General features: G+C 39.4%; 1 protein-coding gene across 1 annotated transcript in view; it reads right to left on the bottom strand.

Moving 5' to 3' along the window:
- Window positions 1-17,632, bottom strand: part of LOC124798129 (trehalase-like) — a 363,441-nt gene that overhangs the window by 98,796 nt on the left and 247,013 nt on the right. The window contains exon 5 of the mRNA XM_047261387.1: window positions 14,366-14,629. Coding sequence (XP_047117343.1) covers window positions 14,366-14,629 — 264 coding nt within the window. The remainder of the gene's footprint in view (window positions 1-14,365; window positions 14,630-17,632) is intronic.

Raw genomic sequence — 17,632 nt, 5'->3', positions numbered from 1 at the left:
CTGAGACAGAATTGCTGGTAAGGAGGCAAAATATTTACTATTGCTGAAGGACAGATAAAAGTAAAAGTAATGATCACTGTCTGATCTTTCAGAATTATTAGTTCCCTCACTGGTGAGGAGAGAGTGGTAGATCGATGAAGGTTAGAAAGGTAGGGCAGCTGACTCAGACCTCAGGCTCTGAGGGATGCAGTAATTGTTGAGAACATTTATAGTGGAGAACAGCAGTTTTTCTTAGTATTTTAAAATAAACATTAACAGTCTCGACTGCAAGAAACCATATTTGTCATTACCATTTTCAGTCAGTTACTGACGATCTTCTGACCTCACACCATGACGTAGGTGGTGGCAGAGAACAGGTATTACAGGCTCCATGAACATCAACTACAGCAGTTGACATTCATGGAATCCATAATGCCTGTTCCATTCTCTCCCACCACCTGCCATCATGATATGAGGTCTGAGGATGGTCAGCAACTGACCAAAACCAGTAACCACAAATATAAGGTTTTCTTGCAGTCGAGACTGTTTATGTTCATTTTGAGAGGTCTTCACCTCTAGAGAAGACAAGGGTACAAAATAGAGTGTTTCTATTTGTAACAGGGGGCTTAATTTCTCAAAACATGTGCTTCTTTGATATATGTTTACTGGTTTGATTGAAACAGTTTTTGTTGTTGGCCTAATTATGAACTTATGAAAGATCAGTACATAAATAATAATAAATTCATTAGCGTCCTCAGTGTCTTCAGCAGTGGCCTGCCTCAATAAAAGTTATTGGCACCAACCCTAGTAAATGTGTGTGTATACAGGGTGATTCTATGATGATGTTACCAAATTTCAGGGATGGTGGAGAAGGAAAAATGTATCAATTTGAGGTAAGGATCCCTGTACCAGAAAAAAAGAGTTAAAAATTATAAGCACAAACTGTTCTGATACCTCTGACAGTGGAATACACATACTGGTGCTGCTTTTCCTGAGACTGAAGGGTAGGCAACTTTCAAAGATGGTAAAATAGATCAAAACAAGGAAAGAGTCCAGTAAGAATGGGCTCTAAAAAGTTTACCCTAACAGCTATTAGCACTTGTTCAATGAGAAGATGTGTTTCACACTAGTGAAGATGAGCAAGTGCTTATAGTTTCTCAGGTATGCATTTTAAAGCCCATGTTATTAAGATATTGTTTCTTGTTTGGTGCATACCACCACCTCCGAAAGTTGAATATTCGACATTCTTAGCAAAAACCATTCTGGTACATGTATTCCACTGTCAGAAGTAGCAGATATGTGTATTCATCCCCATCATCCTTGAAAATTCATAAACATTTAGAGGTACGGGCACCCATAACTTTGGCACTCTTCAGTATCAGTGGAAGACATTTCCAGACATGGGTTCCTATTCAAAATATTATGTACTCATTCGTCTCTACAGTCCTAGAATTTTGAAATGGGAGTTTCTGAACACCCTGTATAGATGCAATGGCAGCGTGTGGAACCTTCCAGGCAGGGCTGAAGTAATGGATGCATGGAAGGCAATTTTGGCAGCTCACAACAGTCCTCTCCTGCTGTGGGAAGGTATGGGGTCTGGCACCACATCTGAAACTGCCACTCCTGCCTCTATACAAGTGTCATGCCTCTGTCTTTGCTTTCTCTCAGTGCCCAAAGCCACCCCATTGTCCTTGCTAAGTGTGCACCATTGCTCCTCATTAAGGCTGTTGCTGTTTATTCTAATTTCAGCCACATCTTTTACAACAGAATCTCAGCATGATGATGTTTGAGTCAAAACACTCATATTTTGAAATTGTATTTTATATCTGTTTTCAAGCAATGTTCAGCCATGGACAACTTCTCTTGTTTAATATGTAATGAGTGCTCTGTACAATGCTCAGAAACAGTGTAAATACTTTGTACTATGTAGATGCTACAAAATTCACAGGAGACCATACATACTAGGAACCTGAGGAACTATGTTGTCTTTAACAGGGCGTAACGTATCGTGTATCTCAGAAGCAGGACAGAGCACTGGCCTCTGCCGCATCTACATCTACATCTATACTCTGCAAGCCACCAAGTGGTGTGTGGCGGAGGGTACTGTGTGTACCACTCTGACTTCCTCCCCTTCCTGTTCCAGTCACGAATAGTTCACAGGAAGAATGATTGCCATTAAATCTCCACATGGGCTTCAGTCTCTCGAATTTTATCTTTTCAGCATTTTTGCAAGATATACATAGGAGGAAGGAATATATTTGTTGACTCTTCTACGAACATACACTCTCAGAACTTTAACAACAAACCATACCATGATGCACAATGCCTCACTTGCAGCATCTGCCACTGGAGTTTGTTGATCATTTCTATGATGCTTTTGTGCTTGCTAAATGAACCTGTAAGAAAATATGTTTCCTTTCTTTGGACCTCCTCTATTTCCCCTACCAGTCCTATGTGGTTCAGATCCCATAGTGACAAACAGTGTTGAAGTATTTTATATAACATTGTTGGAGAACAGCAATGTTATTGTGTTAAAATTATTTAAAAGCATCTTGATCACTGCCAATGTTAATTTCTGACTGGTTTTGGCATTTTAATTACAGACCATCATCAGAGTTTGCACTGTAGTGACAAAAGTAACAATGCTACATTACATAGAGAAGCCAATGTTGTAAAAGTAAACTCTAAAACGATGCATTATTACATATACAGGTGAAGGTGTTGGTGCCTGACCCACTGTGGATGCCTTAGTCACTGTAACTGATGCTGATGGCTAAGCAACCATGAGTTGTATAGGGTAGAGAGAGGATGGTCCAGAGCTTAAGGCATCACCATCAGCCAATGGGGAATGACTTACATATTGTTTTGGGTCTTCATTCTTAAATATTTATCTTTTAAATTGATATTCATTTATGGTTCATAAATCTTACAGTCAGCCTCATAAAATGCATGACAGTCTAGTGTGATTCATTAACTAAGGTTCAGAGCATCATCTGGATGAAATAATTAGCTCTTTGGGGCTGGTGTACATAACCTGAAGATTATTCATGATGTTCCCTCCTGAATGTTTGCTGTTAGTACGGAGTTGCCCAAAACTGATTTGTCAGGTGATGTACCACAGATGCTTTGTATGAAGCAAGTTTTAAAATTACAACCACTCTGGCCAACATATATTTTGTTACAATCATTACAAGTTAACTTATACATTCCTGATCCACAGTATTGTTTATCACATTTGCCAGTAATGCGTTTGAGTTTACTGAAAAGCCTGTCTGTGTTTGAAAAGGCAATGGTTAAATTATTATCTAGAATTATAGTCATTAGCAGATGCAATTTGTTTTAAAACTTTGAGTTCTTTTCTGTGTTTGATCTGTGGATAAAGGGAGTTTGATCATTCTATTCAACATGGTTAAGAAGAAAACTCTCTTATATTTCATGGGGTGACACAAATTAGCATTGATAATGGCATCAGTCGTGGTTGGTTACCTAAAAATACTAAAAAAGTGTTTCCTATTTCTATTAGAAATAGTCAGACCTAAAAATAAATGGTTCCTCATTTTTCCTTCTCTATTGTGAATATCAAATCTGGATGCAAATTATTCAGAGAACTCATTACAAAATTAAGATCTTCAGAGCCATTATATGGCAATAACATGTCACCTACATAACATGTATAATAAATGACTTTACTATTTATTTATGGGTTGTCTTCAAAAAATCTTGTTTCAATATAGTTGACAAAAATATCGGCAGTTGCACTTACTAGTTGATGATTTTTTTCCAAAAGGTATGATCAAAACAGCCACAGGCTCCTACAAAACAGACATTTTCTAAAATGATATATATGGGAACAGTATCTAACAATAAACAGGCTCTTTAGAAATTCTAGCTTAACCATTGCTTTTCCAACCACAAACATGCTTTTTGGTAAATTCAAACACATTACTGGTAAATATGATAAACAATGCTGTGGATCAGGTGCATGGTGACTTGTAATGATGGTGACAAAATATATATTGGCCTGAGTGGTCATAATTTTAAGACTTGCCTCAAAGAACACATGACAAATCAGTTTTGGGCAACACCATACAAACAACAAACATTCAGAAGGCAACATCATGAATAATCTTCAGGTTATGCATACGAGCCCTAAAGGTTTACTTTTAAATGTGTTGGAAGGATTGGAAAAATTTTTGTTCACTATATGAAAAGCTCACTCACTCAGTTAAATGAACAGTTAGCTTTTTGTGAAAAAGCCTTTTTTGAATTATTTGAATACATCTTTTGAAGCAGAGGATACTTGCTCCTCTATGGTTCTATCAGATTTTTAAGCTTCTACATTACAGTCAGGGTTTTTTTTTTTCATCAAATAGACAACAAATCTATTCTAATAGGTGTGACTCTTTCCTGACATAAAATGTGGAACAACTGCAGAAATATTAATTCATAATACCAGTAATGTCAATGTAATGATATGTGTATATAAGTTTTACATTTTTCTGCTCTTCTTAAGACATATTTTTATTCTAAACTCCAAATGCTTCTAAATTATTTGTAATATAATCATTTCCTTTTGTGAAACAGTTATGTATTGCAGATTATCTACAGTAACATAATGTGGGTAAACTGGCACCACTTCTGTAAACAATGTCCCTTTTATCTCTGGTGGGTGATATTGACCTCCAGTGTTATAATACTAGCATCAAATACGTCTTTGACAACCAACAGATTGGATGTCTCCATGGAAACAGCATCCTAACACATTATTACAGGCACCAAGAAATGGGGCACCTATACAACGATGCATTTAGTTTTTTCTAGTGTTTTGTAATAATTGACTACTACTATTAATAAATCAACATGTATAATTTTCATATTAATATGCCATATGTTCAGTTTCATTATGAATAAATAGCAGTAGCTATAGAACTAATAATCTTATAGTGTTAATTATTTCATCCAGATGATGCTCAGTTAATGGATTACACTAAATTGTCATGCATTATACGAGACTGACTGTAACATACACTCCTGGAAATGGAAAAAAGAACACATTGACACTGGTGTGTCAGACCCACCATACTTGCTCCGGACACTGTGAGAGGGCTGTACAAGCAATGATCACACGCACGGCACAGCGGACACACCAGGAACCGCGGTGTTGGCCGTCGAATGGCGCTAGCTGCGCAGCATTTGTGCACCGCCGCCGTCAGTGTCAGCCAGTTTGCCGTGGGATACGGAGCTCCATCGCAGTCTTTAACACTGGTAGCATGCCGCGACAGCGTGGACGTGAACCGTATGTGCAGTTGACGGACTTTGAGCGAGGGCATATAGTGGGCATGCGGGAGGCCGGGTGGACGTACCGCCGAATTGCTCAACACGTGGGGCGTGAGGTCTCCACAGTACATCGATGTTGTCGCCAGTGGTCGGCGGAAGGTGCACGTGCCCGTCGACCTGGGACCGGACCGCAGCGACGCACGGATGCACGCCAAGACCGTAGGATCCTACGCAGTGCCGTAGGGGACCGCACCGCCACTTCCCAGCAAACTAGGGACACTGTTGCTCCTGGGGTATCGGCGAGGACCATTCGCAACCGTCTCCATGAAGCTGGGCTACGGTCCCGCACACCGTTAGGCCGTCTTCCGCTCACGCCCCAACATCGTGTAGCCCACCTCCAGTGGTGTCGCGACAGGTGTGAATGGAGGGACGAATGGAGACGTGTCGTCTTCAGCGATGAGATTCGCTTCTGCCTTGGTGCCAATGATGGTCGTATGCGTGTTTGGCGCCGTGCAGGTGAGCGCCACAATCAGGACTGCATACGACCGAGGCACACAGGGCCAACCCCCGGCATCATGGTGTGGGGAGCGATCTCCTACACTGGCCGTACACCACTGGTGATCGTCGAGGGGACACTGAATAGTGCACGGTACATCCAAACCGTCATCGATCCCATCGTTCTACCATTCCTAGACCGGCAAGGGAACTTGCTGTTCCAACAGGACAATGCACGTCCACATGTATCCCGTGCCACCCAACGTGCTCTAGAAGGTGTAAGTCAACTACCCTGGCCAGCAAGATCTCCGGATCTGTCCCCCATTGAGCATGTTTGGGACTGAATGAAGCGTCGTCTCACGCGGTCTGCACGTCCAGCACGAACGCTGGTCCAACTGAGGCGCCAGGTGGAAATGGCATGGCAAGCCGTTCCACAGGACTACATCCAGCATCTCTACGATCGTCTCCATGGGAGAATAGCAGCCTGCATTGCTGCGAAAGGTGGATATACACTGTACTAGTGCCGACATTGTGCATGCTCTGTTGCCTGTGTCTATGTGCCTGTGGTTCTGTCAGTGTGATCATGTGATGTATCTGACCCCAAATGTGTCAATAAAGTTTCCCCTTCCTGGGACAATGAATTCACGGTGTGCTTATTTCAATTTCCAGGAGTGTAGATTATGAACCATAAATGAATACAAACTCGTTTCTTGATTAGTTAAATTTGAAAGATAAATATTTAAGAATGAAGACTTAAAGTGATATGTTAGTCATTCCCCATTGACTGACGGTGATGCCTTAAGCTCTGGAGTGCCCTCTCTCTACCCTACATAAATCATGGCTGCCTAGCTGTCAGTATCAGTTACAGTGACTGAGGTGTCTACAGTGGGTTAGGTCCCATCGCCATCATCCATATGGGTAATGATTTATCATTTTAGAGTATACTTTTACAACATTAGCTTCTCTATGTAACATAGCACTGCTACTTTTATTATTAGAGTGTAAACTCTGATGATGGCATGTAATTAAAAAACCGAAACCAGTCAGAAGTTAAATCGGCTGTGATCAACACTGCTTTTAAATAATTTTATGTTGAAGTCAGAAGTTAAATCAGCTATAATCAAGACTGCTTTTAAATAATTTTATGTTGAAGTATTGGTTGAATGAGTGTTCTGTAAGCTACTTCCTTTGTGGATGAACTACATTTCCTGAGGATTCTTCCAATGAATGTTGGCCTGCAACTGCCTTCCCCACAATTAATTTTATGTGATCATTCCTCTTTGAATAACTTTATCAGACATGCCAACTTTCAAAAGTGGAAAATCAGGAGAATTTTAGCGGTGTAATATTGTGAATTAGAACACATCCCTGATGATTAAAGTTGCAATAATTCAATACCTGTAACAACTCAATTACATTTGCTTTATTATTTACGTGTAAATACTAAATAATGGGCATACCTGAGCCTTTGGACTGTATAATTTATCATTCAACATGCAGAACAGCAGGTTTCTTTGGATTCACACACATTCAAATGAAGCACTCTCGAGAGAACTACGGTTCGAAATTATGATCCGAGGAAACAAATTAACGTCTATTAGATTTCTGTTTTGATATTAGCACAGTTTCTGCATGAATAAATCCCTGTTATATGATCACATGTTTTCATTTCATAATGCAACCCATATTTGAATGGCATCTTATATCCATAAGGCATCTTTCTGAAATTTAAATCAATTTTATACAGGATGTACATGTTAGGCTTAGCAAATAATTTGAATAGTTTATCAGTCTGAATTTGTCTGACTATGGTAGTTATTTATTCAGCACACTCGTAGCTGACTTAGCCTTCTTCAAAAACTCTGAACTAAATTTCTGCTCAAATCACCTGCCTTTTTGAACTGATTTTAAAATTAAAAATTTCCCCAAAGACGTTTCTGAAAGTATGGACCTAAACTGAGTTTTGGTCTTTGTAACTGTGCTAAAAATTCTCTCATATTTTGCATTACTATGTGGAATTTACAAAATAGCCAGCATCACCTTTGCAAGTTTATCATACTGAAGAACCCCATCAGCCAATTTCATCTGACCTACCAATGCCCACTGAACATCAATTCTCTCTGCTGCCAAATTAGTTTCTTCCAGCTGAAAGTTGCAGAACTGAGAGTGGAGAATATCAACTTCTGTATCTAAGTGTTCACTTTTGCTAGTCAGAATATTAGAAAATCTGTTTTTGAAAAATCTACGGCTCAAAAATGATGCTTTGCCAATTGTAGAAATATTTGCAACTCCTGCATGCATTAAAACTTCATCTTCTAATGTAAATTTGTGTATCATGTAATCACATGATGATAAGAAACATTTTTTTACTGACTTAAAGAATGTAAGACTTTTGCTCAGGTATCAAAGTTTTCACCAAAGCAAATGTAGAATTCCCTATCATCAGATTACAATCATCCTTTTGATTTACAGGGGCATTTAAGTTCTAAAGCCTCTGATTTTTTTTCTCCGGACTGGAAAGAGATAGAAACATGCGCAATGTTTTAAAATGAGGCCGCGTTCATTGTCAATACGTCCCAGAGATGGCAGCACCGTATGGCAGATGGAATTTTACTGCCAGCGGCGAGAATGAGAACTGTTTTAAATACTTAAAATGGCGATGTTTTCCTTACTTGAACAGCGTGCAATCATTCGTTTTCTGAATTTGCGTGGTGTGAAACCAATTGAAATTCATCGACAGTTGAAGGAGACATGTGGTGATGGAGTTATGGATGTGTCAAAAGTGTGTTCGTGGATGTGACAGTTTAATGAAGGCAGAACATCCTGTGACAACAAACTGAAACAACCTTGGGCTCGCACAAGCCAGTCTGACGACATGATCAAGAAAGTGGAGAGAATTGTTTTGGGGGATCGCCGAATGACTGTTGAACAAATCACCTCCAAAATTGGCATTTCTGTGGGTTCTGTGCACAGAATCCTGCATGACGACCTGAAAATGCGAAAAGTGTCATCCAGGTGGGTGCCCCGAATGCTGACGGACGACCACATGGCTGCCCGTGTGGCATGTTGCCAGGCAATGTTGACGCGCAACGACAGCATGAATAGGACTTTCTTTTCATCGGTTCTGACAATGGATGAGACGTGGATGCCATTTTTCAATCCAGAAACAAAGCGCCAGTCAGCTCAATGGAAGCACACAGATTCACTGTCACCAAAAAAATTTCGGGTAACCACCAGTGCTGAAAAAATGATGGTGTCCATGTTCTGGGACAGCGAGGGTGTAATCCTTACCCATTGCATTCCAAAGGGCACTACGGTAACAGGTGGATCCTACAAAAATGTTTTGAAGAACAAATTCCTTCCTGCACTGCAACAAAAGCGTCCAGGAAGGGCTGCGCGTGTGCTGTTTCACCAAGATAACGCACCCACACATCGAGCTAATGTTACGCAACAGTTTCCTTGTGATAACAACTTTGAAGTGATTCCTCATGCTCCCTTCTCACCTGACCTGGCTCCTAATGACTTTTGGCTTTTTCCAACAACGAAAGAAACTCTCCGTGGCCGCGCATTCACCAGCCGTGCTGCTATTGCCTCAGCGATTTTCCAGTGGTCAAAACAGACTCCTAAAGAAGCCTTCGCCGCTGCCATGGAATCATGGCGTCAGTGTTGTGAAAAATGTGTACGTCTGCAGGGCAATTACGTCAAGAAGTAACGCCAGTTTCATCGATTTCAGGTGAGTAGTTAATTAGAAAAAAAATCGGAGGCTTCAGAACTTGAATGCACATCATACTGGAGTGTGATAACCTACATCAGTAAGAGAGCTGGAGGTTTTAATAATGAGTGGTCTCACAAATCTTGCCATCACATTCTTCAATAGTTCCTCGAAAACTGACCTCAATAAGTGGATATCTGGGGCACTTGACTGAAGAGTTACATTTTGGCTCTCAAAGATAGGCATAAAGCTTGAAAGGAAAAGGCATAAAGATTTGTGTAAATTTGATGACAGAAACATGAACAGTCATTCCTCATGTGATAGAGCATGGTCCACAGTGTCAATGGTTTTCTGTAAAACTGATGATTGGGTTTTTCTTTTAAGTGAGGAGTGTGGTGAAATCTTATCACAGTGCTTGGACTTGTGGTATGAAGTAGACACATCTACATTTTGAGTGTGTTTTGGAATTTTATAATTCTTCATAGTTTCCACTTCAGAATCCTTACTTACAATTTCACTCTTGAACAAACTAACCAAAGGGTCCCACTGCTCCAAAATCCTATCTAAACATCTTTTCAATGATAACCATCATGTAGGCACATGTTTCAGAATTTTCCTCATTTCTGTGTCGTGTAAAGTTTGAAACTTTCTAAATTTTTCTTTCCTCTTTGCACTTCTTTCCAAATAATAAAATATGTCAATAATATTTTCGTCAATGTTTAAAGGCAAACATGCCGCCACCTTCTCAGCAGCAAGATTAATTAGGTGACAAGAACAGCCTACAATGATTAAGTTAGCAATTTCTTGCTATAAAAATCCTGGCACACCCTTTTTTAGCCCTTCCCTTACAGGAGCATTACTGGCACCAAACGCCAGACAGTTTTTATTGGAATACGAAATTCACGCAAGGTTGAAAGTAGCAGATCGGCAATATTAGCCCCAGTGGCATCCCATTTTAAATTAGGCACAGAGAGTAGGCAATTCTGAATTTCACGGAGTTCAGGGCTGAAGAACAATATGATAATAGGATCTAACTTAAAGTCTGTTTCATTACTACCATCGGTAGCAATAGCGAATGGATTAGACTGCAAGTGCATAATAATTTTCGCTTTTTCTTCCATGCACATCTCCATAAGGATAGTGGTTGTTTTTGTTCTGGTGCACCCATATCGTTTTGCAATTTCAGAATTGGGAAACATTTTGCAAAACAAAGGCCCAGCATGGTTGGCACAGGTAATAGTCAAGTTATGCTCTACAATAAATGAGGTAAATAAAGCCTCAACATTCGTCACAGAATCTACATTTTGTGGTTTACATGAGAAGTTAAGTTTCTGGTTCCATTCTACACAATGGACATTCTCCTTGTGTTTTTCAGTTTGCACATGTTTAAGAATGTCGCATTTTCCACCATGAGCCATGAAAAGTCACATCTACATATACTTCAAAATGCATAAGTTTGTCTCTTCCTCAAGTCACTTAAATAAAGAAACTCTTCCTTATATACGTTTCTGAAGACTGCATCGTATTTCTTCACCATTCTGTGTGAAAAATAATCAACACCTCCAAGATACACAGCCAACAACTACTACAGAGTACACAAATTGTGCAGCAGAATCGAGAACACAATGGTCCTATGTTCCAGACAATGGTCTTGTAGCAGTGATGTGATGCCAACTCTGGTGCATCATTTCCCCCTATATTGCACTTCAATTTCCCGTAAATAATTTATCACACCATCAGGTAAGCAAGTGGAGGGGGGAGGGGTGGAGGGGGGAGGGGCAGTAAAAGGTAGAAAGGGAGTCAAGAATGAAATTGTCGAATGGAGTGGCGGAGGTTCGCAGGAGAGCTTCTGTAAAGTTTGGAATGTAGGAGACGAGGTAGTGGCAGAAGTAAAGCTGTGAGGGTGGGTTGTGAGTCATACTTGGGTAGCTGAGTTGGTAGACCACTTGCCCGTGAAAGCGAAAGGCAAAGGTCCCGAGTTCGAGTCTCGGTCCGGCACACAGTTTTAATCTGCCAGGAAGTTTCATACCAGTGCACACTCCACTGTAGAGTTAAAATCTCATTCTGGAAGTATTGAAACTGCTCTGAAAATCCGGAGATCAGTCTTCATGGTCAGGAGATCAGGAGGAAGAAGGAAAAATTGAGAGTCTCCCACTTAAATTGGGAGAGGTGGCACATCTGCTTTATATGCACACTCCTGGGTATTTTCTGGAAGTAACTGCTTCCAGTAATTGTTCTGCAATCATGTAATCACACAATAGTGGGTCTCCCCATCTTCATGTGGGCAATACATTACATTTGTTTATGTTGGGGATCAGTTACCACTCCCAGCACAGTGTGTCAATCCTCTGCAGGACCTCATGCATTTTGTACTATTTCCTAACATTACGACATATCTGTATACAGCAGCATCATCTGTGAAAAGCCTCATGGGACATCCAGTGTTATCTAGTAGGTTATTTACATACATATTGTGAAAAGTAATGGTCCTATAACAGCCCCCTGGAGACACACAAAGTTATTTTTGTATCTGAAGACTTCTTTCTGTTCAGAATAACATGTTGTGTTCTGTTTGCTTTCCAGTCCAGTCACAAGGCATCTACCTGCATGCCTGTATCTATTGTTTTCTGTGTCTCGTGGACAAACAGAGGGAACTGGGTTTCAAACCAATAATGTTTTTGGAACCATGTTGGTTCTTACAGAGGAGATTTTCAGTCTCCAGAAATGTCATAATATGTGAGCATAAAACATGTTCCAAAATTCTACAACTGACCAGCATCAGTGTGTGTCTGTTTCATGACCCTTCTTGAAAATGGGAATGGCCTGCATTGTTTTCCAATCAGCGGGAACACTTCACTCTTCCAAAGACCTAGGGTGCACTGCTGTTAAAAGAGGGGCAAGTTCCTTCACATACTCTATGTAGAATCATACTGGTATCCCGTCAGGTAGGGTGGCCTTCCCTCTGTTGATCAACTTCTGCTGCTTTGCCATCCCATAGTCACTTATTTCAACATCAGCTATTCTGTCATTTGTGTAATGACTTAAATTAGGTGTTACAATGTGATCTTGCTCTGTGAAACAGTTTTGGAAAAATATGTTTAGTGTTTTGGCCTTTTCTATGTGATCCTCCGTTTCAGTGCCATTATGATCACAGAGTGAACATATGGCTTTGATATGTTTACTGATTTAACATAAGACCCAAACTTAGGATTTTCTGTCAAGCTGGTAGACAAATTTTACTTCCAAACTCTTTGAAGCCTTAACACATGGCTCTCTCCATATATTAATTTTGGCTTCATTTGGTTTTTCTTTGTCTGTGAGGCTTTAGATACATTTAAAATTGCAGTAACGCTCTGTTTGTTTTTATAGTAGTTTCCTAATGCAGCTGTTGAACCACAGCAATGCTCTTTAATGTTGCCCATTGATACTCAATATTGTTAGTACAGGAGATGAAATCTCTTTACTAACCAGTCAGGTAATCTGGAATCTGTTTCTTGTCACTTTTCATAAGCAGAAAGATCTTCCTGCCATTCTTTGTACTGCTATTTAAAGCTGTTCAGTGATGCTCCAATGGCCTTATGAGCACTGATTCCATGTTCTGCAATAAATGATTCAAATACTTTGGGTGTGTTTGTCACAAGAAGGTCTAATATGTTATCTCCAAGAGTTTTTACTCTGATTAACTCCTCAAGGTAATTTTTGGATGAAGTACTTAGGCAGTCAACGTCTGTTTAGCATGTTTCCTATCTTGCTAATCGTTGCTCCACCATATAGAAGGAATGCAGCTGGCCTGACCTCTTCGACCAATTCATGAGGCATCTTTTGTTGATGGCACCTGAAAGCTTTTGCAATTTCTTCCTTCCTGTAACCATTTTCCGGGAGCATACACTTCAGATTCTGAAATTCAGACTCTAGTTGGTCATTATAAGATATAATCTTCATCCTGTGTACTAAAGTGTTCATGACCATTTTCTTGTGTGTAGCATGGTGAAAACTGTTGGCAATCAAGTACCAGTCAGTGTGTGTAGAGTTGCTGTACACTGACTTGCATCAGTGTGCTGATAGGAAACTGAGGTGATGTATTTGTTGTAGCACATAACTCACATCCACCAAGATATAAATGAAAGCTGCATGAGAGATTGCTTGGACAAGATTCAGTATAAAGAACAGGGGTGAATTAATTGTCATGAGTTCAAACATAGAGTGAAAAGTGGTATTCCTTAGAACAATGACACCGAGGGATGGCAAGTAGCACTAGATGCAATGGCTGTGTATGCCTGGGTGCTTCATTCAAATTTTTGAAGAGGCTATTCTGGCAACTATTGAGGAAACTAGGTGCAATAAACTGCAGTTTATGAGGCACATACTGGACATTGAGTGAAAGCAGCATTGGAGGCTTGATGCTTGTAGTAAGGTGAGAATGGCAGCTTCAAATGCACCAGCCCCTCGCACCTCCTGACACCACTCAGTTCTGGAGCAGGACAGAGTGACTATGAGATGCTCAATTTGACTTTGGTGTATGTGTCACTTCAGCCCTCTCTGAAAGGTTCCAGGTGCTGTTATTCCATCTATACAAGCAGAACATCAAGCCAGCTCTTGCAGTCAGTGATTTTATCTACTGATGACGATTGTGGAGACAGCTATTGATAGCTGGAATGTTTCATTCAAAGTGACACAGCTTTTAAACCACAAAGATTTTATTGAAATAATTCAGATGGACAAATCATTCAATCTCAAGTGGTTATTCATATACAAAACTTCGGAAGATTTCACAAATTTTCTCTGCTGCAAAAACCTCTGCTACTGTAGTAATTTTTTTTCCTACTACAATTTCTTTAGAAGATGTAAAAATAATAATCTTTTGAAACTTTTATAATTAATAAATAGTGACAGATTACTTACCTTTTCATACATATATCCATCTGTTTTATATGATTTATAATTTGACTGAACCCATGTCTGTGCAAGTTCATATGCATATTTCTGGGCCCTTGGGTATTCTGTCAGGTCCAATCCTTGTATAATTATACCCTGCAGTGGTGGCCATGCATTTGGATAATCCCACTGTTCTCCAGTATAATCAAGGGATGTAGGGACACCACCAGGATAACGATCAATTTTGTTATCTTTGAGATAAGCAATTATTTTATCAATAGAGATGCGTTCCTGTAAATAAAATTTGAGGTATTAATTTGATACTTTACTCACCCTTAATTAGTGAATGTGCTATAGAAGACCAAGGTATCACTGAATCTTTCTGTGGTATAAGATATTAGTCTTCCACAAAGTTTACTATCCAGGTGAATGAAAGGATAGGGGTCAATTAATCATCACCAGTTCAAATGTACAGTGAACAATGGTATTCCATACAGAAATAGCTAGGATAGATTTTGCTAATTCAGATAGACTACATGTTATGACAGCAGTTATATCTTCATATATGGTGGTTTATGAAAGTAAAAAAATAAACTGGCTCCATGTTATGCGTCCACATTGGAAAAAGCCCATTTGCAACAAGCACAGGTGCTTTATTTGTAAATGTTTATGCCAATTTTAGTTAATTCTTAATTAATGGCTTAATTACTTTGTGATGTGTGTCATTCAGTCCAGGAAATTTAGAGCAACATAAGTTTGGTGCTAAAAGTTGGAATCTAACAAACACTATGGCAAAATTTGCAATGGGAAATCTGGGTGTGTTTGAAATTTAACATTAATTATCTTTTAAGTTAATTTGTTTCAGTAAAATCAAAATACTGTACTATAAAGTCTCAATCTCAGTCTTGTTTATAAGTTATTCCACTGTTATCAAATCTATCTATTTACTCAAAATGTTTTCCCTATTATGTACTGTAGGAGAACTCTCAAATAGGAATAACTTTTAAAAACTTGGTTTCAAACAAAACTAATTACATATTTGCAATTGGCTGACATGAGACTCTACTAAAATAATTAACTCCAATGGAACTGCTAACTGGGTAGATTCATGCCTATATTACATATATATGTTACAGAAAGGCAAACAGAAATTAAAGACAGAAAATAGTGTAATATGAGCAGACGGGAGTTCCAAGTTGCTCTGTTTCAGCATTACTGACATCCTGAATCCTCATGTGTTATCTCTCGGCTGACAGTATCAGGGTGCCATTTTTCAAAAGGATGATCCCCATCCCAACATGACACAAGTCTCTATGAACTGTCTGCATGACTTAAAGTACTCCTATGACCAGCATGATTCCCAGATCTGTCCCTGATAGGGCATTTGTGGGAGCAGTTCGTACATCATCTCTGTCCTAGTGTCAGTATCCCAGATATTGAAGGCCAGCTGCAACAGTTGTGAGCCAACTTGTCTCAGAGGAGGATATGACTGCTTTATGGCACTCTTCCCAGCTGAATCAATCCACACCATCATACTGATACATATGCTCATACCAACAAGTACTTCATAAATTTGACTCAATTTTATAATCACTAAAGGAACGGCACATGCACTCTCAACCCGTGAAGTTCCATTTAATTTCCTGCTTTTCTGGGTGCTTCAATTTATTTTTTTTATTTTTATCAGGCAGTCTATATCAGATCATATGGCAACAAGAATGTCCACACTGAAATGGATATGGATTACCAAAATACAAAGGGCAACTAAAACAAGTAGAATGATTACATTCAGCATATGAGATTCAGAGGTATATCTCAATATGAAATGTGGAAGATTTAGTTCTAGACAGGATCACATACATAAATAGTCATGCAAATTTAAATGAATAATTGTTCATGCACTTGATTAATATGTACCTAGGTCCATAGTCCTTGATGGGTAGACCCTCCCTGCACTGTAGACAGCTACCATAAAGAAACTTCTAAGGAAAGAGATACAAGTGCATAATATGTTTTAAACAAAGCACCGTATTTTATGGACTATAAGAGACACTTTTTTCTTTGAAAAATTACCTCCAAAATTCAGGTGCATCTTATACTTTAAATAAATATAAAAAGGTTTGGTGTTTGATTTAAAAATCCCGCCAGTCTTAAAAATGGCCATATATTCAATGCCATCAGAAACATATCTCTACCTGACAACATAGGAATGTACTTGAGGACAATACCATGGAAACGAAAGAGGATGTAGATAAAGATGAAATGGGAGATACCATACTGCATGAAGAGTTTGACAGAGCACTGAAAGACCTGAGTCGAAAAGGCCCCAGGAGTAGACAACATTCCATTGGAACTACTGACAGCCTTGCGAGAGCCAGTCCTGACAAAACTCTACCATCTGGTGAGCAAGATGTATCAGACGGGCAAAATACCCTCAGACTTCAAGAAGAATATAATAATTCCAATCCCAAAGAAAGCAGGTGTTGACAGATGTGAAAATTACCGAACTATCAGTTTAATAAGTCACAGCTGCAAAGTACTGACGCGAATTCTTTACAGATGAATGGAAAAACTAGTAGAAGCCGACCTTGGGGAAGATCAGTTTGGAATCCGTAGAAATATTGGAACACGTGAGGCAATACTGACCCTATGACTTATCTTAGAAGCTAGATTAAGGAAAGGCAAACCTACATTTCTAGCATTTGTAGACTTAGAGAAAGCTTTTGACAATGTTGACTGGAATACTCTCTTTCAGATTCTGAAGGTGGCAGGGGTAAAATACAGGGAGCGAAAGGCTATTTACAATTTGTACAGAAACCAAATGCCAGTTATAAGAGTTGAGGGCAATGAAAGGGAAGCAGTGGTTGGGAAGGGAGTGAGACAGGGTTGTAGCCTCTCCCTGATGTTATTCAATCTGTATATTGAGCAAGCAGTGAAGGAAGCAAAAGAAAAATTTGGAGTAGGTATCAAAATCCATGGAGAAGAAGCAAAAACCTTGAGGTTCGCTGATGACATTGTAATTCTGTCAGAGACAGCAAAGGACAGAATGGATAGCATCTTGAAAGGAGGATATAAGAGGAACATCAACAAAAGCATAACAAGAATAATAGAATGTAGTCGAATTAAGTCGGGAGATGCTGAGGGTATTAGATTAGGAAATGAGACACTTAAAGTAATAAAAGAGTTTTGCTATTTGGGGAGCAAAATAACTGATGATGGTCGAAGTAGAGAGGATATAAAATGTAGATGCAATGGCAAGGAAAGCGTTTCTGAAGAAGAGAAATTTGTTAACAT

This window comes from Schistocerca piceifrons, chromosome 5, assembly GCF_021461385.2.
Source record: "Schistocerca piceifrons isolate TAMUIC-IGC-003096 chromosome 5, iqSchPice1.1, whole genome shotgun sequence".
Lineage (NCBI taxonomy): Eukaryota > Metazoa > Arthropoda > Insecta > Orthoptera > Acrididae > Schistocerca > Schistocerca piceifrons.
The sequence above is the reverse complement of the archived record's forward strand: the minus strand, read 5'-3'. Positions and strand labels throughout refer to the sequence as shown.